We start from the raw sequence: 23,820 nt of genomic DNA, 5'->3' as shown, positions 1-23,820 counted from the left end.
GGCACAAACACCTTGGCTCAACACTTTTTTACTCTTTTTTTTCTTGGCCAGAGACAATCTTACTGCAACAGAGTCCTCATTAAGGGGGACCTGTGAGGAAGGAAAATGCACACATGAGCTTTTGTCCTCAGTTGTTCCTGAGCAGCCTGATGACAACTGAAATAAGACATAAATCCCGAGGTGGCGTGGAGAGCTGAGTGCCTGAACCCCACAGCTTGTGTGCCTTATCCATCTTGGGGAGCATTGCTCTCCACCTTCTGAATGAAGTTTCCTTAATGCAGTGGAAAGCTCACAGTTTGGGTTTCTTCTGCTGTGGCTGCTGGGTGTAGACTCATAGAATCATAGAATTGTCAGGGTTGGAAGGGACCCCAAGGATTAGCCCATTCCAACCCCCCTGCCATGGGCAGGGGCACCTCGTGGGTTGCTCAGAGCCCCATCCAGCCTGACCTTAAAGACCTTCAGGATCTAGTTACTGGACCCCTCTTTCTTTACCAAAGATCCTACAAGTCTGTCAGTGAATGGAGCTCTGCCTGACCTGGAGACAGGTCAGTTGGGCTTCCAGGTTAAAGAGCTCTTGCTCCTCTACATCGCTGCCCAGGAGTGTGCTGTTTGCGCAGGCGCCTGTGCTCCTCCTGGACATAGCAACGCTGATCTCTGCTGGCTGTGTGCTTCCTGAGTTCAGATCAATCCATAAAAGGCTTGGGAACAGTGCTTGGGAAGCTAAAAAGATTGCCCAGGTTCACATGACACTGAGAGAGGGCTTCCAGCAGATGTTTCCCTGCCCAGTCTTAGCACTGCTCCTACAAAAGGAGTTTTTAAGCTTCCTAGCAGGACATTAGAAGGGACAACACTTGGTATTACCCCCAAAGAGCAAATGTCTCTGTTGTGGTCATTTTGCCTTTGTTATCCAGCTCTATAGCAGCACAGGCAACTGAGACAGTGGTTTGTGAGAAGCTCCTCAGACCTGCTTGGGAAGTGCTTTCTCCCTGCAAGGTCTGTTAAGGCAGGTTGGTAGTGCTTTGTTTGTGCCATTCAGTTGGAGTTCTGCATGTGGGGAAGAAGAGCCACAGGATCAGGCCTCAGAAGGTATAAATGCTGCTTTGCACATCTCCCCTGAATACTGACACTGCTGCACTGGGCTGCCTTTCAAATGTGCACCAGGCAGATCTGTCCCTGGTGTCTGTTACCTTTTCTCAGGACATGGATGTGAAATTTGCCTTCAGACACTCAGTACTGGGAGCATGACTCGAAGTGTGTCCCATCTATAACCAAGAATAAACCTGAAGTGACAGGAGAGAGAATCTCTGATCACAGGATAAAAGATCTTGTCATTACTGTGATGAAAGGCATCCCTACCCTCAGCTCAGCTTGTGCTTCTGTGTTGCTTTGAGATCAGACTTGAAACCTTGATTCAACAGCATTCAACTGAGACTGCAGCCCTCAGGCACTGCAGCAGGAAAGTCAGGCCCTGAGGCTTCCTTTCTTCAGGCACTGCTGGGAAATTTCAGAGTTCAGGGTATAGTTTTGCTCCAGGTTGGAAGAACTCTGTCTTGTGACACCCCACCTGGAATGCTGTGTCTGGCTCTGCAGCACCCAGCACAGAAGGACATGGAACTGTCAGAGCAGGGCCAGAAGAGGCCACAAAGATGGTCTGGAACACCACTCCTCTGAAGGCAGGCTGAGAGTTGGAGTAGTTCAGAATGGGGAAGAGGAGGCTCCAGAGAGACCTTAGAGCAGCCTCCCAGTATTTGGATGGTCACAGGGCTGGAGCACCTCTCCTGTGAGGACAGGCTGGGAGTTGGGGTTGTTCAGAATGGAGGAGAAGGCTCCAGGGAGACCTTAGGGCAGAATTCCAGTGTTTGGAGGAGGCCTCTAGGGTAGCTGGGGAGGGACCTCTGACAAAGGTATGGAGTGGCAGGGTGAGGGACATTGGCTTCAAACTGGAAGAAGCTGGATTGAGAGGAGACATCAGGAAGCAATTCTGGCCCGTGAGAGTGGTGAGGCACTGGAACAGGTTGTCCAGAGAGGCTCCAAACATGGAAGTGTTCAGAGCCAGATTGGCTGAGCCCTTGAGCAAGCTGATAGAAGGTGTCCCTACATGATACTACATGACCTTGAAGATTCCTTCCAACCCATTCCATGACTGTACAATTCCAGTGTACTGAAACACCACCTTCAGTAAGTTTTTGCCTTGTCTTTAGGTCTGGTCATTCAAGGCAGCTGTGTGCTACCAGCACTAACATCTTCTCATTCAGATTTGCTTAATTAACAAAGATGAGAAATGCTTTGTAATGGAAAGCCTGAAAAGACCCTTCAGAAAACATGAGCACAAGACAATCTGCTCTTGCCAGAGCTCTCTCTTCATCACCCAGGGAGGTGGTGGAGTCACCATCCCTGGAGCTGCTCAAGAGACCTGTAGACCTGTCTGGGACATGGTTTAAGGGCCATGATGGTCATAGGTTGAGAGTTGGACTCAATCTTAGAGGTCTTTCCCAACCAAACCAGATTGCCCAAGGAGGGTGTTGATGTCCCCTCTTTGAAGGTGTTCAAAGCCAAACTGGATAAGGCCTTAAGCAACTTGGTCTAGTGGGAGGTGCCCCTGCCCATGGTGAGGACTTGGAACGAGGTGACCTTTGAGGTGCCTTCCAACACAAAGCATTCTGTGATTCTTGGAGTGAAGGACTCTGAGGCAGCATGACCCAGTTTATTTTATCTCTGCTTTCCTGTGCTTCTCCTGACTTGATGGCCATCTGTAGCTGGCAGCTGGGTGAGCAGAGTCTTTGCTGTGTTTCAGGAGAAAAGGGAGCATTTTGATGTAGAGGCAGCCTCTTGGACAGAGCTTCAAAGCATCCATTTTCCAAAGTGGGATGGGTAGAAAGTAGCCACAGAAATGATTTTCCTGGTGAGCCTGAACTGTGAAGTGGGGAAAAGGAAGCATATTCCAGTCAGCTGTTGCACTGCAGCTTCATCTTCCTCTGCACACCAACTGCAGACTTAACTAAGCTGTGTACCCCAACAAGGCACCTGAAGCTACTGCTGAGGTTAAGCACAGGAAAGCATTCCCTGTCCTCCAGGCTGCACTGGATAATAGCCATGGCAACTGGAAACTTGAGGGGTGGGGGTTGGATTATTTATTGTTAATTAGTGTCTCACTAACTAAGTTCTTAGAAAGACCTTGAAGTGTTCATCTGTGTCAAACAGGTATCTGCAGGTGGGTATGGCTCTCGGCATCCACAAAGCCCTGCATTGCAAATAGGGGATTTTTGATACCTGCCTCAGGAATGCTGGTGCCAGGAAAGCTGGAGAGGGGCCAGGAGGAAGGAAGAGGCCCACCTGGAGGGGTGGGAGACTTTGAAGTGCGACCCCAAGCAGAAGCATGGTTGGAGCAAAGGCAAGGGGCACCTGAGGAAGGCAGTGAGGTGCAGCAGCTGTGGAAGCAGGAAGGGGAAGGTGAGGGACGGGGAGGAGCATGAAGGACAGGGAGGAGGACAAGGGACAGGGAGGAAGACAAGGGATAGGGAGGAGGATGAAGGACAGGGAGGAGGCTGTATGGCCAGGGAGGCTGCCAGCAGCGGGGACAGCAGCACCAGGTGTTCAGCGGGCAGGTTGCAACAGGCGGCGAGGGGAAACTGACTGTGGTTTTTTAACAGCTGGTTTGAGATAATGAAAGCTGAGCCAGGATCTCATGCCCTGGTGGAAGCAGTGGCTGAGGTATCAGCCTAGGAATCAGGAGGCCTGGGGTTTGTTCCATCACCTGCAGCCACTTGGGGAGTGCCTCTGAGGAAGCAGCCGATGTGCTTGCACCTTGCTTTGCCCACCCCCAGAGGCTGTTGCTCGCTTCGATAGCCTCGAAGCTGTGAGACACTAGAAGAGAAAGCCTCTGCTCTGCCAGCATGGCAGCACAAAACCCACTGAAATTAAAATGCAACAAGTTCAAAACTGTCAGAGGGAATTCCTTTTTCACACACACTGATGCAAAGCAGGCCTAACACCAGTGACTTAAGGTGAGCTGGCGTCAGTGGGAACCAGAGCGAAGCAGGAGCTGTTCGATTCCCACCTAAGTAATGAGCACAGACTCAGAAGGCTCTGCCCCAGCTGTTTTTCTGCAGCTTATTTTTTTGTAATGCAGTTATTAATTATTTTTCTGGGGCCTGCCTTCTATTTTTTTTTTTTGTCTGGTAAAGACAAATGTTGAAGTGCAGCTTTGCTCATGTCAGACACATTTGCCATGGGACTAATGGCTGTTTCTGAGGCGCTGAGCAAAGTGCGTGCGTGTGTGTGTCAGGGAGACAAAGGCAGAGAGGCTTTTGTGCTTTTTGCTGTGGTGATTGTTTATGAATGTAGTTGTTTTTCCCAATTATCCTCACAATCCATCAGCAGGCTTCTCTCTGGTGTAGAAGTGGAGAGGTTTATGCTGTCAGATGTTTCTGTTGCAAAAGTAACGTCTGCGTCTCAAGCGCTGAGTTTTGTTCATCGATGGACAAAGAATAGAGAGAGAGAGAGGGACAAGAGAAAATGGCCTTGGGTTGCACCAGGGGAGGCTTAGGTTGGTTGTTAGGAAACATTTCTTTGCTGCAAGAGTGGTCAGGCATGGGAAAAGGCTGCTCAGGGAGGTGGTGGAGTCACCATCCCTGGAGGTGTTCAAGGAACCTGTGGACGTGGCACTTCGGGCTGTGGTTTAATGGCCGTGGTGGTGTTGGGTTGACAGTTGGACTGAATGACCTTAGGGGTCTTTTCCACCCTTCATGATGCTGTGAAATGAAAAGTTAACCCATGGGCATACAAACAACTGTGTGGCCACAGAGTCAGTGCCAGGGCCTGGGACTGAAATGTGACTCTCACAGCCCAAAAGACAAAGGAGAAATCACAAAAGGCCAAAGCTTCCACCAAAGCCTCAGGGGAAGGTAAAGCCTGGAGTCAGGGCTGGAAAATGTCACCTAAAGCTTCGTGGGTGAGGACAAAGCATGGAAGTGGAGAATTCATTTTGTCCACAGTAGCAAGGTTTTGGAATCTTGCTCAAGCAAAAGCACAGTGAAAATAAGAGAATGGAATGGAATGGAATGGAATGGAATGGAATGGTTTAGGTTGGAAGGGACCTCAAAGCTCCTCCAGTTCCAACCCCCTGCCATAGGTAGGGACACCTCCCACTAGAACAGGTCACTCAAGGCCTCATCCAGCCTGGTCCTGAACACCTCCAGGGAGGCTGTGGAGCACAGAAGCACAGATCAAAGATCACATTGGGTGCTTCTGCACTCCACATCCTCCCTGGGCAACCTGTGCCAGTCTCACCACCTTCACTGCAAAGAACCCTTTCCTTACATGTAGTTTGGATCTCCCCTCTGCCAGTTTACACTCATTCCCCCTCACCCTGTCATTACAAGAGGTGGCCTACGGAGCACAAAGTCATTTGCACTTGGATTGACCAAGTGTCCAAGTCAAGCCCTAGCCTATGTGTGTCAGCAGCACAAACCTCCCTCAGTTTCCTTGGTCTCCATTGTAGGGAGGGTTTGAAGTGCCTGGTGCCCAGCTGAGGTGACTGCCCTCCAAAGCAGGCACTGTGCAAGTGCCAGCTCCACCGTCTGCGCGCGTGTCCGTGTGCGGGTGGTGTGAAAGCAGCTTTTGTTTCCCAGCTGCTGCTGCTGCCATAAGCTGTGGGCCCTGCTTTTCATTAACATGCTCAGGCTTTTGTGATTTAACACTCTGATGTGATCTGAGGGTCTGAAAATGACTTGAGCAGGCCCAGTACACAGAGTCTGCCACGTGTCTCTGTGCCCTTTCCCAGGGCAGGAGTCATTTCGCGCTGCTGGGACAAAGAGATGCCTTCCAGTGGCACAGCAGGAGGGAATCCTTCCAGATTTCATTGCTTGTGGAAGCCTCCGTGGTTTAGCAAGCCCTTCTTCCCCTGCAGAAGCAAAAGGTCTCCATCTCTTTCTTCCCCAAGGAGAATACAACCACAGTTACACCGTGGCAGGACATCTTGAATTTATGCTCTTTGGGTTTGGAGCTAGAGGTCTGTAAAGGCTGCTGTAAGGCTTCTGCTGTTCCACCATTATTTCATGTTGACGTTTTTATTGGAAGCCCCAACCCATGCCCAAGCAAAGGAAACTTCTGTACTTTTCTGTCTGTCTTACATCTTCCAACTGGAATGTTTTCAATCACAATAGAATTGAGCGTGAACTTTGGGAAGGGAGGGAGGAAGAGGAGAAAAGGGAATCAGCTAGAAGAAATGATGACTCTAGTGGGGTTCTCTGGAGCTTAGTTCTCAGGGGACTGAAAAATGCTTCCAGCCAGTGTGATGTTGCAACAGTCCAAAGAGGAGAGAAAAAACCATGTCTGGTCTAGACCAACCAGAAACTAAAACCAAGGGACACTTTGAATTCTGAGACTCTCACCACAACTGAAAACTCTGCTCAGGCCAAGTAACTGGAAAATCAGTTTCTGGGGTTGGAGAAATGCTTCCCTGAAGAATCAGAGGCCCTCTCCCACTTGTATTGGTAAAGAAATTGCTGTAGTCTGAAGTGTTGATTTGAACACTTGAACCAGTGCACAGGGTTGCAATCAGGGCTGTGACGAGATCTGGATGGGTTTGGAAGGATCTTAGCAGTAAAACACTTCTTTTTCTGTGACATTTCCTTGCCATTTGGCTGTGATAGGCTATCATTTGTCACAAAATGGGCAAATAAGGTCTGCCTTCCTGGTGCACCAAAGAGAAGTCTGCCTGCACACACAAGTCGGGAAGAGGCAGAGGGGCTGGAGCTGAGTGGTGAAACTCTGGACCAGGAGATGGTTGTGAAAAAAACATCATCCAGCAGGAGAGCTGAGAGCCCAGGAGTAATTGAATGTGGTAACTGTTAAGGAGAGCTTTAAAAAGAAATGGTGAGTGAAAATGACTTAGGGGCTGCTTGTTTTAAGAGGGAAGTGTAGTAAATCTCAGGACAAATTTGGATGTGGCAGGAGCACAGGCGTGGTCTGTGCTGTCAGCAGAATAAATCCTCTGCACTGAACGACTCCTCTCAGTCAGCCAGGCTGCAGTGTTTGCTTTGGGGCTGAAATATGCGTGTCCTTTGCTGTGCTAGCACAAGGGGAGCTGAAGCATGAGAGGAGGGCTGCAGGGCTCTGGTTGTAATGCCTGGCCAATGCCACCTGCTCCTTCTGGGATGAGTTGGTGAAGCTCTGCTGAGCTTTGCGTGGCACAACGATAAACGGGATCAGAAAAGCCTTCTGAGGTGTGGCAGAGACAAAGGAGTAGCAAGAAACAAGAAAACTTGGGCTTTCTCTCTTAGTGCTGCACTTTCTGAACGAAGACATCAGTACTTCTCTGCTTACTGGGGAAGATGTTGAGCTAAATATATTAATTCCAGGGAGAAGTCTCCTGCAGTCTTCTGGATTCAAGTGACAAATGTGTGAAGCTTTATTGTGTGATTGAACTTTAAACCAACACTTTCTGCCAAAAGATTGCCAATCTGTGTGAGCCTGGTCAAAGCCTTGTGACTCATCCAGCCTGTGTTTCAGCACTGTGCGAGGCCTCTCTTCCATCAAAGGGCACCACAGCACTTCAAGGCAACAGTCAGTGGAGCTCAAAGATGCTAGGTTTGAAGTTCTTACAGCGCTGGGATTTGTTCTTGCTCTTGTAGAATGGCAGTCAAGGAGCATGCAGAGAGACCTTTCCCTTCACACATAGGTAGGAAGTGAAGGAGGACTGTCCCATGCTTCTGCTCAAGCCTTTTGGGTGATGTGGTCATAGAATGATTTAGATTGGAAGGCAGCTCAAAGCTCAGCCAGTTCCAACCCCCTGCCATAGGCTGGGACACCTCCCACTAGAACAGGTCACTACAGACCTCATCCAACCTGGCCTTGAACACCCCCAGGGAGGTTGTGGAGCACAGAATCAAAGATCACATTGGGTGATTCTGTGCTCCACAACCTCCCTGGGCAACCTGTGCCAGTGTCTCACCACCCTCACTGCAAGGAACCCTTTCCTAACATCCAGTTTCAGTCTCCCCTCTGCCAGTTCAAACCCATTCCTCCTCATCCTGTCATTACAAGACCTTGTCAATAGTCCCTCCCCAGCCCTCCTGTAGCCCCCTTCAGATACTGAAGGTATCTGGTCATAGGATAGTTCCAGACATTCATCCATCCAATTTTACTCTTTTTTTCCCTCAATCATCTCTCTTCATCTGACACCCATTAGATAGCACAGTTTTACTGTGCTGGTTCATAAGGACAAGATGATCACAGAATCATAGAATCAGTCAGGGTTGGAAGGGACCACAAGGATCAGCCAGTTCCACCCCTCCTGCCATGGAAAGGAACACCTCACACTAGATCAGGCTGTCTGGAGCCTCATCCAGCCTGACCTTAAACACCCCAGGGGTGGCACTCATAGAATCATAGAGTGCATTGGGTTGGAAAGGACCTTTAAAGGTCATCTAGTCCAGTCCCCTGCTAGATCACATTGCTCAGAGCCCCATCAAGCCTAACCTTGAATGCCTCCAGGAATAGAGCCTCCAGCATCTCCCTGAGCAACCTGTTCTAGTGTTTCACCACTCTCACAGTAAAGAACTTCTTCCTGGTGTGTTAGGAATGTGTCCACAAATACCTGCAGGGAGGCTGTAGCCAGGTGGGGTTGGGCCCTTCTGCCAGGCAAGCAGCAACAGAACAAGGGGACACAGTCTCAAGTTGTGCCAGGGCAGGTCTAGGCTGGATGTTAGGAGGAAGTTCTTCACAGAGAGAGTGATTGGCATTGGAATGGGCTGCCCAGGGAGGTGGTGGAGTCGCTGTGGCTGGAGGTGTTGAAGCCAAGCCTGGCTGGGGCACTTAGTGCCATGGTCTGGTTGGTTGGCCAGGGCTGGGTGCTAGGCTGGACTGGCTGAGCTTAGAGGTCTCTTCCAGCCTGCTTGGTTCTATGATTCTATATCAGGATAGGCACCTCTAGAAGGATGACCTGGAGCTTCTCTGTGTTGTCCAGTGCACACTTAAATTTCTCAGTAGGAGGCAAAGCTACCTTATGGTTCTGGCACACAAATATGCTCGCAAGCTGAAGCTCACATGAAATCCTCATCTAAAACGTATTGCCCATTGCACAGAGCTCAGGCCAAGATCTGCTCACCTCTGCTTTTTTCTCAGTGTTCAGCACTGAGTAGTCCTCCCTGCTTTGGCTAAGTGAAGCACATTTCAGGAGGCAGCTGCTTATTGCCAGGAGGAGCCCACATGCAAGAACATTTCCATCTGGGATGACTAATGGGTGCCCAATGTACGTCCAGCCTCACATCCCACTCTGCAAACAAAATCCACTGATGAATCAATTCTCTTCTTGCTTCAAAGGGCAGTCAGAAGATGAAAGTGAAAGAAAGAAAGGAAAAAAAAATCAAACCAAACCAAACCTGGAGACATTTCCAAGCCTGACTTTATGTGAAAAATAGGTCATTCAGACAGATTGCAAATCATGGAGCTCTCAAAAATGGGAAATGTCAACCAGTCCTGCTTGAGAAAGTGAAGTGTTCCCTAGCTTGGTGCATGTTTGGCTAGGGATGGAAAGTATGTGCTTAAAAAAGGGAAGACTGAACTTTAGCTCCTTCCCAGAGGAGGGCCAACAGCGTGGGGCAGTTGTCTAGATCACAGAATCCCGGAATGTTAGAGGCTGGAAGGACCTCCAGAGATCATCAAGTCCTGACCCCCTGCCAAAAGCAGGATTGCCCAGGGTAGTCCACACAGGAATGCATCTAGGCATGTTTTGAGACTCCACAACCTCTTGGCAGCCTACTCCAGGGCTCTGTCACCCTCACTGTGAAGAAGTTTCTTCTCATGTTGAGGTGAAACCTTCTGTGTTCCAGTTGTACTCATTGTTCTTTCTATTACTGCATACTACCAGAAAGAGCTTGGCCTCCTCCTCTTGGCACCCCCCCTCAGGTATTTATAGACACTGATCAGATCCCCTCTCAGTCTCTCTTTGTAGGGGAGATGCATGTGATGGAGGCCTGTGGTTAGTGGTGTGCCCCAGGGGTCACTCTGGGGTCCAGCCCTACTCACTGTACTCGTCGATGATCTGGGTGAGGGACAGAGCAGACCCTCAGCCTGTTTGCTGTTGATACAAAACTGCTTGGAGTGGCTGACACTGCCCAGGCTGTGCTGCTTTCCAGCGTGACCTGGGCAGGCTTGAGAGCTTGGCAGGGAGACACCTAAGGAAATTCAGTAAGGGCAAGTGCAGAGTCCAGCATGTGGGGAAGAACAGCCCCCTGCAGCAGCACAGGCTGGGTGCTGACCTGCTGCAGGCAGCTCTGGGAATAAGGACCTAAGGGACAACAGGATGCCCTGCAGCCTGCAGTGTGCCCCTGTGGCCAAGGAGGCCAATGGCATCCTGGCATGCGTCAAAAAGAGTCGAGGGAGGTTCTTCTTCCCCTCCACTCTGCCCTGGTGAGGCCACACCTGAAATAACTGTGTCCAGTTCTGGGCTCCCCAGCTCAAGAGTGACAGGGAGCTACTGGAGTGGGTACAGCAAAGGTTGTGGCTACAAAGGGGTCTGGAACATCTCTTTCCCAAGGCAAGGTTGGGACACTGGAACTTCTTAGTCTGGGAAAGAGTATCAGAGGATTGCTGATCAGTACTTACAGGGTGGGTGTCAGGAGCATGGGGCCAGGCTCTGCTCAGTGGTGCCCAGTGACATGACAAGGGGTAGCAGGCACAAACGTGGGCGTAAGAAGTTGCATCTAAACAGGAGGAGGAACTTCTTCAATTTAAGGGTGACAGAGCACTGGAATAGGCTATCCAGAGAGGTGGTGGAGTCTCCATCTCTGGAAGCATTCATAACCCACCTGGATGTGTTCCTGTGTGACCTTCTCTATGTGAACCACCACTGGTAGGGCTGGGGTTGGACTTGATGAGGTCCTGACTCCAGAGGTCTCTTCCAACCCCTCCCATTCTATGATTCTGTAACACTCAACTTGTTTGAGCAAGACTTATGTCAGTACAAACACAGTGTGCTTGTCCTTGCTCAGGTTGTAATTCTTTCATGACAGAAACAGCAGAAATAATTAAATTGCAGAAGTAATACAACATTTCTGGTATTTCATAGCATCAGAGAATCAGTAGCATTTCATGCAGTTAGAATTTCACAGCATCATAGAGCACAGCCCTGTGAGGAGAGGCTGAGGGAGCTGGGGGTGTGCAGCCTGCAGCAGAGGAGGCTCAGGGCAGAGCTCATTGCTGTCTGCAGCTCCCTGAAGGGAGGCTGTAGCCAGGTGGGGTTGGGCTCTGCTGCCAGGCAAGCAGCAACAGAAGGGGACACAGTCTCAAGCTGTGCCAGGGCAGGTCTAGGCTGGATGTGAGGAGGAAGTTGTTGTCAGAGAGAGTGATTGGCATTGGAATGGGCTGCCCAGGGAGGTGGTGGAGTAGCTGTGCCTGGAGGTGTTGAAGCCAAGCCTGGCTGGGGCACTTAGTGCCATGGTCTGGTTGCTTGGGCAGGGCTGGGTGCTAGGTTGGGCTGGGTGAGCTTGGAGGTTTCTTCCAACCTGGTTGATTCTATGATTTTGATTGGAAAAAAACTCTGAAGATCATCAACCATTAACCATTTTGTAGCTGCAAATATCAGGTTTGCTTCTCATGAAGACACTTTGATTTTATTGAACGTGTCATATGCGTGGCTGATCCTCTTCATGCACTGAAGGAAGGTTGATGTTGACATAAAACCCCATCCAATAACCCACTGGCTTCTCACAGATCAATGACTCAGGCAATATAAGATGTAATTGTGGTGCTAATTAAATTGTTATTGTCAAAGATAGGTCTTTAGTGAAGGGATTGTTTGTACCTACCCAGAACTAAAAGCAGAGCTGTCAGTCCACTTCAGTGTGGCTGTCACTACCAAAACCAACACACAGAAGCTCCAGCTTATCTAATCTTAGAGATGGAGGTCTGAGGAGGTGTAAATCTTCTACCCCAGAAGAATGCACACCATGCTGACTGCTGGGGCATATATTAGCAGAGCAGGGAGCTATGATTCCATCAGCCCTTAAAAAAAGAAAGAATAAAAAGTAGGTATTTAGTAAACTATTTGAGCAGTGCCAGTGCAAGCTGCTGAAAACTGGCAACCCAAAAGCTCAGCCAACCAGTAAAGAAAATCATAGAAACATAGATTGGTTTAGGTTGGAAAGGACCTCAAGGATCATCCAGTTCCAACCCTCCTGTGCCATAGGCAGGGACACCTCCCACTAGAACAGGCCACTCAAGGCCTCATCCAACCTGGTGCTGAACACATCCAGGGAGGTTGTGGAGCACAGAAGCACCCAATGTGATCTTTGATCACATTGGGTGCTTCTGTGCTCCACAACCTCCCTGGACAACCTGTGCCAGTGTCTCACCACCCTCACTGCAAACAGCTTCTTCCTAACATCTAGTCTAAATCTCCCCTCTGCCAGTTCAAACCCATTCCTCCTTGTCCTATCATGACAAGACCTTGTCAATAGTCCCTCCCCAGCCTTCCTGTAGCCCCCTTCAGATACTGGAAGGCCACTTCAAGGGCTCCTGGAAGCCTTCTCCTCTCCAGGCTGCACAGCCCCAACTCTCTCAGCCTGTCCTCAGAGCAGAGCTGCTGCAGCCCTCTGAGCATCTTGGTGGCCTCCTCTGGACTGGCTCCAACACTTCCATGTCCTACTTGTGCTGGGGGCTGCAGAACTGCCCCCAGGACTGCAGGTGGGGTCTGAGGACTTCTGGGCTGGAACAGAAGCAGGAGTGTTCAGGCTAAGTACAAGCTGAGAACAATTGCTCTGCTTTTACTTCATCACATTAAACAAAGCACAGTTGGGTCTAGTTGGCCACTTCTTAGAGCCCAAGGATCCATCATCTCTGAGTTAAGAAATGGTATTTAGTCCAGCTCTGCTGCTCTGTGTTAATGCCATGTGTGGCTCCAGAGGCTTCAGCAGACAAACATCTTTAACCTAAGTGTTTAATGATCATTTCCATTGAAGAGTTATTTATTTACAGTAGAAGGTAAAGTGGCCTTAGTGGGCAGGAGTCTAGGCTGAAACTCTGAAGCCAGCCCTCTGTTGACTCAGCTGCTGGTGTAAGAAGCGATCGGCAGCGAGTGGCTCTCTCTGGCGGCTCCTGTGTGGGAAGGGAGCATAATAAAACTGGCCTCGTTGAGAAGTCCTTGGAGACCTACAAAGCAGAGCTCTTACACAGCAGCTACACACGTCATTAGGAGCTCTTTTTCATGTGGTTCCCTTAAGAGACAGTTGGGCTCTGATGCAGATCTTCTGAACAGGTGCTAGGAGCAGCTCTGTCTTTGCCAAGTGTGACTAGAAGGCTCCTGCTGCTGTGATGCAAGCAGTTAAAAAGTGGTTTTCTGTGAACTTGCCAGTGTCAGATATGCTCTTAAAGAGGGAAAGGCTGCTTGTCTTCTGCAACAACACAAGTGTCATCATCTCTCTGGACAGCTACTGCAGTGGAGCATTCAATCTGAGTACCACAGAATTGTTTTACTTGGAAAAGACCTTTCGGATCATGGTATTAATGGGTTTGAACTGGCAGAAAGGAGATTCAAACTAGATGGTAGGAAAGGGTTCTTTGCAGTGAGGGTGGTGAGACACTGGCACAGGTTGCCCAGGGAGGTTGTGGAGCACAGAATCACCCAATGTGATCAAAGATCACATTGGGTGATTCTGTGCTCCACAACCTTCCTGGAGGTGTTTAAGATCAGGTTGGATGAGGCCTTGAGTGATCTGTTCCAGTGGGAGGTGTTCCTGCTTATGGCAGGGGGTTGGAACTGAATGAGCTTTGAGGTCCTTTCCAACCTAGACCATTCTGTGATTCTGTCATTGAGTCCAACCATTGTCTGCCAAGCCTGATGCTAAGCTGTGCCCCTCGGTACCATATCTCTGCCTCTTTGGATCCCCTCCAGGGATGGGGATTCAGCCATCTCCCTGGGCAGCCTGTGCCAGGCTTTGAGAACCTTTTCAGTGAAGTTTGTTTTTCTTCTAATATCCAACCCAAACCTTTCCTGACACTACCTGAGGCCATTTCCTCTACTCACAGAATCAGAGAATGGCCTGGTTGGAAGGGATATTAAGACCATCAAGTGTAACTATAAGCTAGCATCTCCCTGTACACGACTCTTAGACCATGTCCCTCAACTCCTCATCCTTTTAACCATGGCACCAGCAGAGCCCCAGATCCTCTGCCCTGAGCTGCCAGCAGCTGTAGCCAGGAGCGAGCAGTGCAGGACTTGAGCTCCAGGGCCTCGCCACCACTCCATGCCTAAGGTCCAACCCTTTGGCCCTGTGGCTTTCCTGCTAAAAGCTCTTGCACTGTGTTCTTAGTCAAACCTGTGTGTTGCTGTGAATCCCCTTGGCAAGAGGCATGGCATGTGTTGTGATGGAATCATAGTCATAGAAGCATAGAATGGTTTGTCTTGGAAGGGACCCTGAAGACATCCAGTTCCAACCTCCCTGCCATGGGCAGGGACACCTTCCACTAGACCAGCTTGCTCAAAGCCCCATCCAACCTGCCTTTGAACACTGCCAGGGATGGATCCACAACCTCTTGGGACAACCTGTTCCAGTGCCTCACCTGTCTCACAGGAACATAATAGCCTTTAGTTATTTTTTTCTGCTGCAAATAAATCTAGGGAAACTTGGCTTTGATTGTTCCCAGAAGAGAGAGGAAGGAAGGGAGGAAGGGAGGGAGGGAGGGAGGGAGGGAGGGAGGGAGGGAGGGAGGGAGGGAGGAAGGGAGGAAGGAAGGAAGAAAGGAAGGAAGGAAGGAAGGAAGGAAGGAAGGAAGGAAGGAAGGAAGGAAGGAAGGAAGGAAGGAAGGAAGGAAGGAAGGAAGGAAGGAAGGAAGGAAGGAAGGAAGGAAGGAAGGAAGGAAGGAAGGAAGGAAGGAAGGAAGGAAGGAAGGAAGGAAGGAAGGAAGGAAGGAAGGAAGGAAGGAAGGAAGGAAGGAAGGAAGGAAGGAAGGAAGGAAGGAAGGAAGGTGAAGAAGATCTACCTTAATGAGTGCTGAAGTACCAATCCCTGCTCCAGCTGTGCCTCAGCCATTCACAACTACTCTGCTTTAGAAGCAGGAATGGGCTCTAGGCATGCAACCAAAGGCAGAAGGATCAGCCAGGCTTTGCAGGAGAAGGTGCCAAGAGCTGAGCAGTTGCACATGTTGCCCCATGCCCACTTCCAGGCCATGTTACCAAGGCAGGGTTAGAGCAGGGAGTGTGCCTGGAGAGGTGCTGGGCAGATTGCTCAGAAAGCCCTGAAGAAGCTGCAGCCCCAGGGCCAGGACACGTGTTCTGTCTTGGGGTGGACCAACCCAGGCTACCAGAGGAGCTTGGTGGTGCATCAGGCTCCAGAATCCCCTCAAAAGAATTCCTTCATAGCCTATGCATTTGCTGAAGCTGATTGTCCATTGCTGTAACTCACTTTTGGAAACCAGATCTCTTTCTAGTCCTTGTAGTTCACTCAGTCTACAAGGCTGAGCATCACAGCATCACAGCACGTCAGGGGCTGGAAGGGACCTCCAAAGCTCATCTGGTCTAACCCCCCTGCAGAGCAGGATCACCTAGAGCAGGTCACACAGGAACACATCCAGGTGGGGTTTGAATATCTCCAGAGAGGGAGACCCCAGAACCCACCCTGGGCAGCCTGTTGCAGTGCTGCCTTCTCAAGAGTGTGAGAAGGTTGGGTGCTGGCCCTGGGTTAGGAAAGTTATTTTGGTGCAGCGTTGCCTTGCCAGCACTGCTCGTGTGATGCTTTGGTCTGGACAATCAGAAGCCTTGTAACTTCAGGCAGACATCAAGGAATGAATGGTTTGCCTTCCTGAATAAAATGAGAACATGTGAGTGTGGGGAGAGAGGGGAAGGGAGAGAGGCATTTGCATAGGTCAGGAAAGGTCACTACAACATCTGGCAGGGGTAACTGACATGTGTCAGATTTTAGTGTTCATTAAATTCCTATTAATGCAAGAATGGCTTTTAAGCTCCAAATGCCACTTCTGGTTGCTGTGTTCTCCTGGCTGATGGTGATGACTTTTCAGAACTGTACCATGCTTGTTTACTTGCTAGTGGCATCTGACCCGAGGTCAGGTTTCTGTTTAACCCCTTCCTGTAGGTCAAAAGACAAATTAATCTGGTGAGAATTGAATTGGAAATGAGGTGTCTGGAGAGCAGGTGTCCCAGCCGAGGAATAGCTGCCAGGCTGAAACGTGCTTGCATCTGTTCTTATGCCATCCAAGAAGTCATCTGTGAGGTCAGGGAGATATTCAGCTGACATCTGAGATGGGAAGTTGCCACAGGGAGCAGAAGTGGCAGGTGCCCTGTGCTAGCAGATTGCCTTGCAGTCTGGGGGGGTAATATCTGAGACGTTTCCATTCCCCTCTGCTTTACCTGTGTTTGCTGCATTCCTGAAGCAGATTCCACTATTCCCATCCCCTCTCAAGAGCAGAATTTTACAAATCTTTTTCATCCTTTTTGTATTTTCTTTTCTGTTTTTTTTTCAGAGGATGAAGATGATGAGGAGCTGGTGGAGCCCAAAGCACAGGACGACTTGGAGACGGAAAACCAAGACCAGAAGCAGGAAGTGAAAGAAGGTACTGGGAAAAATGAACAGGATTTTGTTACAGCTTTGAAGGACTGAATCCTGCAAGTAGGTAGCTTCTAATAGTGAGAACACTGCAAAACCTGACCAGTTGCCAGGGTTGTTTTTTGGTTAAAAACCATATCAGCAGCATAAAAGCAGAACATTGTATCCTAGTGACCCAGCTGGTAGGTCTGAGCAGCTTGTGAAAGGCACAAGACTCCATCTGTTTAGAAGAAGCTACATGTCCTCATAATCTGGGAACAAAGTAGAGATTCTTGGATTCCAGGACTGGTGCTTACTTGTCCTCTGCCTCGAGTAGCCTGCTTGCATGACAGATTTAAGATGGGAATACCAGGCATTCCTGCAGCTCCATAAAATTGGTTGGCCTTCAGAAGTGCTTAAAGACCATAACGGTTCGCTCGTTTGAGAGGAGCAAACTTAAACGTTGTGATGGTCAGAAACCCTCCAGCAGAAAACCATTTGGCTGCAAAGTGTTCACTGTCAAAAGAAAGGTTTGGTTTTGGAAGAGCTGCCCCTATTTGGGGATAAAGCTGAAGCCAGGCAGGTCCACCCCCTCTATCCATTTCTGTGGGCTGAGGCACTCCACAGAACTACAAAAGACCAAAATACCAAAATGAAGGTTACTGCTTCTTTCTGGTGCAGACAGCAGACAGCTGCTGAAGTGGTCCTCATGGTAGATCTGCTGGGGTCCTCTTGATTGCTTCTCTTGGCTTCTTCTAGCTTTCAGAATTTGAAGGGGGATGTGAAGTTTGGTCTTGCTCATCTGGAAATGTGCTAGACTGCTGTTCTGGGAGTCAGTGAAGTTTGGTCTTGCTCATCTGGAAATGTGCTAGACTGCTGGCTGTTCTGGGAGTCAGTGAAGTTTGGTCTTGCTCATCTGGAAATGTGCTAGACTGCTGGCTGTTCTGGGAGTCAGTGCTCACTCCTCTGTGGGGTAGGGGGGGAAGAAAGAGCTAAAGTAGCAGCAACTCCAGTGTGAGAGGAAATGAGTTACCTCTCCAGCACTTCTGCATGGCCAGGACTTTACTTTCTTGAAAGGTTAACTTCCTCAGGTGGAATCTATGTAGCTTCTTGCTGCAGTCATTGTTATCAGGATTGTTCTGTGGCCTTGGCTTTGGTTTGCACAAAATAATCTCCCTATAGGGAAAAATAGGGAGTTGTTTCACAGGGAGGAGACCATGAAATTGTTAACTGGAATACAGCACTGGATGCTCCCTCCTCGTAGTTTACAGCAGTGTCCACAAAATCTGAGTCTGGTCCTTAGTGCTCACATTGGCTCTCCTCACACACTGAAGGGACCCTCAATACTAAGCTTGGTTTAGCAGAACCAACTTTGTGAGGTGTTTACACTCCCTCCTAGATCAACTGAGCTAGTTTAGCCCTAGTATCAGACAAAACGTGCAGGCAGGAGGAGCAAGGCAGAACTTGGTTTAGCAGAACCAACTTTGTGAGGTGTTTACACTCCCTCCTAGATCAACTGAGCTAGTTTAGCCCTAGTATCAGACACAAGGTGCAGGCTGGAGGAGCAAGGCAGAGCTTGGTTTAGCAGAACCAACTTTGTGAGGTGCTTACATCCCCCCTAGATTAACTGAGCTGGCTTAGCCCTAGTATCAGACACAAGGTGCAGGCAGGAGGAGCAAGGCAGAGCTTGGTTTAGTAGGTGCTTACACTTGCCTGGGCTGAAGGGAGAACACATCCTCATTGCCTGGTAGAAGTGACCTTGAGCTGCAGGCTGTGCTGGTGCAGCCTGATGGCCATCAGCTGAAGCCCTGATGAGAACAGAGTCCCTTCTCCAGCGCCTGCTGTGGCTCTCTCCGTGCTGGCTCTTCCCCGGTGCCAGGAGAATGCCATTTCCCTCCCTGCTGTAATCGCCCTTCTCATGTTCTGAGCAGCACTGGGAGCTCGAAGGCATCGTTTGTGTTCCATGGAAGTGATTAAAACCATGTTACAAGTCGAGCAGGAGTTCAGAAGAACACTTCCTGTTGGTGCTGCGCTCTTGGGTGAGCCTCCTCAGAACGAAGAGCTTGGCTTTCTTTTCTCTCTCTCTCTCCCCTCTGCAAATTAGCACATAATGGGTTAAAAGCATGTTTGTGTTGGCATGGAGCACTCTGGCTTCTTGTTCTCTGCCAGGCAAGACAATATTTTGCAAACTTTTGAAAGGATCTCTAATAGATGTTATAGTGGCGCCATTCACACTGCTCTCCAGCAGTTAAGGCTGTGTCAGCACTTCCACTCTGAATCCTGTTTTTCAGGGATTTATAACCCAGACGTAAAAAAATTTGCTCTGGGCTGAAATTTGGTTTCAGCTCAGGGAGCACATTTTTTAACAGATTAAAGAGGAAAAAAAATCATATAGATATATCTCAGTGTGGCCTTTTTGGAGTTAGAGGGAAGTGAAAACCAACATAGGAAGGAGAAGGGCAGAAAGACAAAGCATTTTTTCCTCCAATGTGACTCAAAAATAGGTCAGGCTTAAAAAAAGGAATAAAGCTTGGAGCCAGTCTGTTGAATCTCCCCAAGCCAACAGGACTCAGCACTGCTCAGGCCACACCTTGAGTGCTGTGTCCAATTCTGGGCTTCTCAATTCAAGAGAGGTGTTGAGGTGCTGGAAGGTGTTTGGAGAAGGGCAGCAAGGCTGGGGAGGGTCCTGGAGCACAGCCCTGTGAGGAGAGGCTGAGGGAGCTGGGGGTGTGCAGCCTGCAGCAGAGGAGGCTCAGGGCAGAGCTCATTGCTGTCTGCAACTACCTGCAGGGAGGCTGTAGCCAGGTGGGGTTGGGCTCTGCTGCCAGGCAACCAGCAACAGAACAAGGGGACACAGTCTCAAGTTGTGCCAGGGCAGGTCTAGGCTGGATGTGAGGAGGAAGTTGTTGTCAGAGAGAGTGATTGGCATTGGAATGTGCTGCCCAGGGAGGTGGTGGAGTGGCTGTGCCTGGAGGTGTTGAAGCCAAGCCTGGCTGAGGCACTTAGTGCCATGGTCTGGTTGACTGGATAGGGCTGGGTGCTAGGTTGGGCTGGCTGAGCTTGGAGCTCTATTCCAGCCTGGCTGATTCTATGCTTTTGTAATGGCATTTTCAAGAGGAAAGATGATGGGTTGGTTTTTTGCCTCTGAGGTTTCTTGGCAGTCCAGTTTAATTCTACAGATGTCTCTTATAGAATCGTAGGATCATAGAATGGTTTAGGTTGGAAGGGACCTCAAAAGATCATCCAATTCCAACCCCCTGCCATAGGCAAGGACACCTCCCACTAGAACAGGTCACTCATGGCCTCATCCAGCCTGGACTTCAACACCTCCCTGGGCAACCTGTGCCAGTGTCTCACCACCCTCACTGCAAAGAACCATTTCCTAACATCCACTTTCAATCTCCCCTCTGCCACTTCAAACCCATTCCTCCTCATCCTGTCATTACAAGGCCTTGTCAACAGTCCCTCCCCAACCTTCCTGTAACCCCCTTCAGGTACTGGAAGACCAAGGTGTCCTCGAAGCCTTCTCCTCTCCAGGCTGCAGAGCCCCAACTCTCTCAGCCTGTCCTGCAGCCTTATGAGCATCTTGGTGGCCTCTTCTGGACTGGCTCCAACAGTTCCATGTCCTTCTTGTGTTGGGGGCTCCAGATCTGCATGCTTCATTTCCTTATCTTGCCTCCCAAGACACCTCAGAGTTGCTCTGTGGAGTTTGGTGGGATAATTCAGCAGGTTGGGTGCTAAGGACAAAGGAGCATCCTGAACTATGCAAAGTGGTTTTGGAGTGGCAGGTGAAGCCTTGGTCTGTTGCCTGTCAGAAGCATATGGAGCGTTGGGAATGCTGTGGAGATGCTAAAGACAGAGAAGCAGCTCAAACATCCCCAGAGTGTTTGAAGCCCAGCCCCGTTGGCTGTTAAAAGGTTTTGGAGCATTGGGAATGCTATGGAGATGCTAAAGGCAGAGAAGCAGCTCAGCCCTCCCACTCCAGGGTGTTTGAAGCCCAGCCCTGTTGGCTGTTTGAAGCATATGAAGCCTTGGGACCCCTTTGTGTTTCTCCCACGGAGCTGCCTGTTGCCACCCATGTCACAGTTGCCTGGTGTCCTCACTGTGTTTGGAAGAGCCAAGTGTGGGATACCTGCCAATGAACTGGGCTGGACTCTGCCTGTTCCCAGCCTCTCCTGACGGCATAAACAAAGTCTCAAACTGTGGCATCAAGCGGGCTGGGGCTTTCCACCACCAGAGAGCTCTGGAGCTCCACCTAAGGCGCCTCTTTGTGCCAGTAGAAACCACACGAACGGTGGGATGGGCTGGGCAGAGCCTGCCAGGTGAGCCTCAACTCGCATTTACCCAAAGCCACGACTGTGTCCAAGGAACCTTGCAGGGAAGGCTGAGATTTGCAGCTTCAGACTCCTGCTGTGCCCACCTCTTGCCCTGGCCCTGTGCACGGCTCTCTGGTGGCCACGCAGCAGGCTGAGGTGGGGGAGTTGGTGCAGGTCTTTAGGCATTGCAAGGCTGTCATTGCTCAGCAAGAACTGCAACAGGGGAGTGCAAGCTGCCTTCCAGCTTACATTCTGAGCTGCAGTATCAGTGACAACTGAAACCAGAATCCCAAGCTCAGCAAAGGGAGGAACTGGGGTCAAGAAAAAGGAAGGGGAGGAACTGGGGTCAAGCGAGAGCAAAGGGAGCAATTATACCACATCATCCAGCACCAGCACTGAAGAAGCAGGCCAAGGTTGCTGGCTTTGCCCCTCTGCTCTCTTTGAGGTTTGTAATAACCTCTAACACCATGGTTTCACTGCCAGTAGCACCACAGCAAGCTCAGGTGTGCCAACCCATCCTGGTAGCCCAGCTCAGCTGTGCTGAGGGATGTTGCTCGGCATGGCCCTTGCAGAAGCATGGCATGAGCCCTGCCTGGCACAGCCTCAAAGCAAAGGCTCAGGACCTTGCTACTCCAGAACTGAAAAACCCCTACATGCACCTGGAAATCTCCCTTTGCATCTTCAGCTATTGTGCCATGAAAGGACTTGCATTTGAACCCCAGCACAACCAGGATCCCAGCACAAATCAGGGTAAGGCACATCTGACACCAGGATGAGGCACATCTGACACCAGGATATGGCACATATGACACCAGGATATGGCACATATGACACCAGGATGAGGCACATATGTTCTCATGCTGTACCCTTCCACCACCCTCACCTGTCAACACACCTCCAGTTCACATGGCTTTAAATACAGGCTGGAAGAATTAAGGCAGCTCTTAAAAGGGTTTTATGGATCTTCTGCCTCTTGTTGTGTCTCTGAGCTTATACTAAGGCTGCTTCCTGCTCTGCTGGTTTCATTAATTCATCCTTTTTTCCCATTCACTTCTTCTTCTTGTTCTGCCAGCAGCTCTCCAGCCACACTGCCCCAAGCCTGTAGCACTGCTTGAGCTTGTTGTGACCCAAGTGCAGGAGCTGGCATTTGGCCTTGCTGAAGCTCATCCCATTAATGTTGCCCCGTTGGGCTGAGCCTATCCAAGTCCCTCTGAGGAGCCCCTCTACCCTGAGCATGAGAGCAGGGTTAGCTGTGGTGTGGTTGTTCTTCCCAGCAGGCAGAGCAGATCCTGGAAGGCAAATGCTTGTGTTCTTGGAGGGCTTTCTGAAGGTATTGTCACATCACATAGGTCCCTCTGACAAAACAAAGGCAAGGAAAAAACCCCAACGACACAGAACTTTGATCAGCTACTTAAGTTCCTGAGAGTTTTTCCTTGAAGAGAGCCTGTGTCTCCTGAAAGCTGAGATCAAAGGAACTGTAAAGCTCCCAAATAGGAAGAAAAATTGCAGAAAATTGCAGCTATTCTTTTTATTTTTATTGGAGGTAATGGGCAGAGAGGGAGAAGGAACAAGGGGAAAATGGAAGCAGCTCTGAAAGATAAATGGTTAGAAACTCTTCCTCTCTGAAAGGACAAGCCTGCCTCTCTGGGCTCTTCTTGCTTATGTTTCATGTCTTTGCAGTTGTTACTGCAGTGTTTTACACGGGGGAAAAGCAAATAGTGATGATGTTAACATTCTTGTAAGGAGAGATTGCCTCAAATAAAACTTCACAGGCAGCCGAATGAAAGAAGAAAAGGTTAAAACACGAAGCTTGCTTATTGCCAGGAGGCATCTGGTGTGTCACTCAGATGCATGAGGTAAGCTGATTGATGCCCTGCAAACTTCAGCCGAGGTGTTTGCTGCTGCTGCTGCTGCTGAAGAGGCTTTAATAGGCTGCTGGCCTCCCACGGATCATTCCCAACTGCAAGGGAGAGTTTGCTGAGGTAGAGCTGCAGTCTCGGTGTGTCTCCAAGGCTGGGGAACACTCTGCAGCTCCCAAGCTGGTTATGTTTTCTTGTTGCCTTTTCCCTTGCTGCTGATTTTTTGGGGGGGCAGGTGGGAGGGAGGGTGCTGTGTTTTCTTTGCCAGTTGGAGCTGGCAAAGAGCCGAGTAATAAATTTGTATTGCCAAGCCGTGGAGAGGCTTTGATTTAGCAAATCATCTTTACCATTTGGGGTGGTTTCAGAATGAGTTTTCCAGTTGCCTTTGCAGTTATTTTCTCCCCTTTTGGGCCATTTTGCTGCCTTGTCTTGCTTGCTGCCTTTGATTCCCAGGAAGCGATGCTTTAGTGGTGACAGTGGGGTATTGCCTCATTACAGGCTCCCTTGCCAGACGAGATCCCTCAGTGCCAATTACCATTCAGCAGTGGATGCTGCAGTGGGGTCAGCCTGGACTTCTTTCTTTTTTCCTCACATGCATTGCTTCTGTCTAAAGCACTTAGAGGCAAATTGTGCTCCTGCCTTGGTAATTGTTGCTCTGCTGCTCAGGGGAGACCACGCAGGGACATGGAGATATTCTCTGGAAGTGTGGAGCTCCGTAGGGACCATGTGGTAGGAGGCATAGGGCCAAGACCATAGGAGATCATCAAAGACTAAACTTTTTAACTTCACAGCTGCTCTGTCTCCTGAGGGCCAAATTGCTTCTCCACCTTTTGCTTTTCTCCTACCCTCTATATTTAGCCCAGGTATAGCACAGAGGGGTTTTGTCTTTCAGAGTTAATACTTTGACCAGTTGAGGTAAACCTGAGCGTGGAGATGAGAGTCTCTCCCAAGCACAGAGTGCTCTGAGAGCAAGGACATTGAAAACTGGGGACATGAGGGCTGCACTGGTCCTGCTTGTTGCACCTTGAGGCAAACTTGAGCATGGTGGACATGAGGACTGCACTGGTCCTGCTTGTTGCACCTTGAGGCAAACTTGAGCATGGT

At 49.8% G+C, this 23,820-nt stretch overlaps 1 protein-coding gene across 7 annotated transcripts in view; it reads left to right on the top strand.

Annotated features, from left to right (window-relative positions):
* The window catches only part of DYNC1I1 (dynein cytoplasmic 1 intermediate chain 1), a 200,208-nt gene that overhangs the window by 91,494 nt on the left and 84,894 nt on the right, over positions 1 to 23,820 (top strand). For all 7 annotated transcript variants that reach the window (XM_064166992.1, XM_064166997.1, XM_064166995.1 and 4 more), the window contains one exon: positions 16,480 to 16,569. In XM_064166992.1, coding sequence (XP_064023062.1) covers positions 16,480 to 16,569 — 90 coding nt within the window. The remainder of the gene's footprint in view (positions 1 to 16,479; positions 16,570 to 23,820) is intronic.

The sequence above is a fragment of the Pogoniulus pusillus genome, chromosome 28, assembly GCF_015220805.1.
Source record: "Pogoniulus pusillus isolate bPogPus1 chromosome 28, bPogPus1.pri, whole genome shotgun sequence".
Classification (NCBI taxonomy): Eukaryota; Metazoa; Chordata; class Aves; order Piciformes; family Lybiidae; genus Pogoniulus; species Pogoniulus pusillus.
The sequence above is the reverse complement of the archived record's forward strand: the minus strand, read 5'-3'. Positions and strand labels throughout refer to the sequence as shown.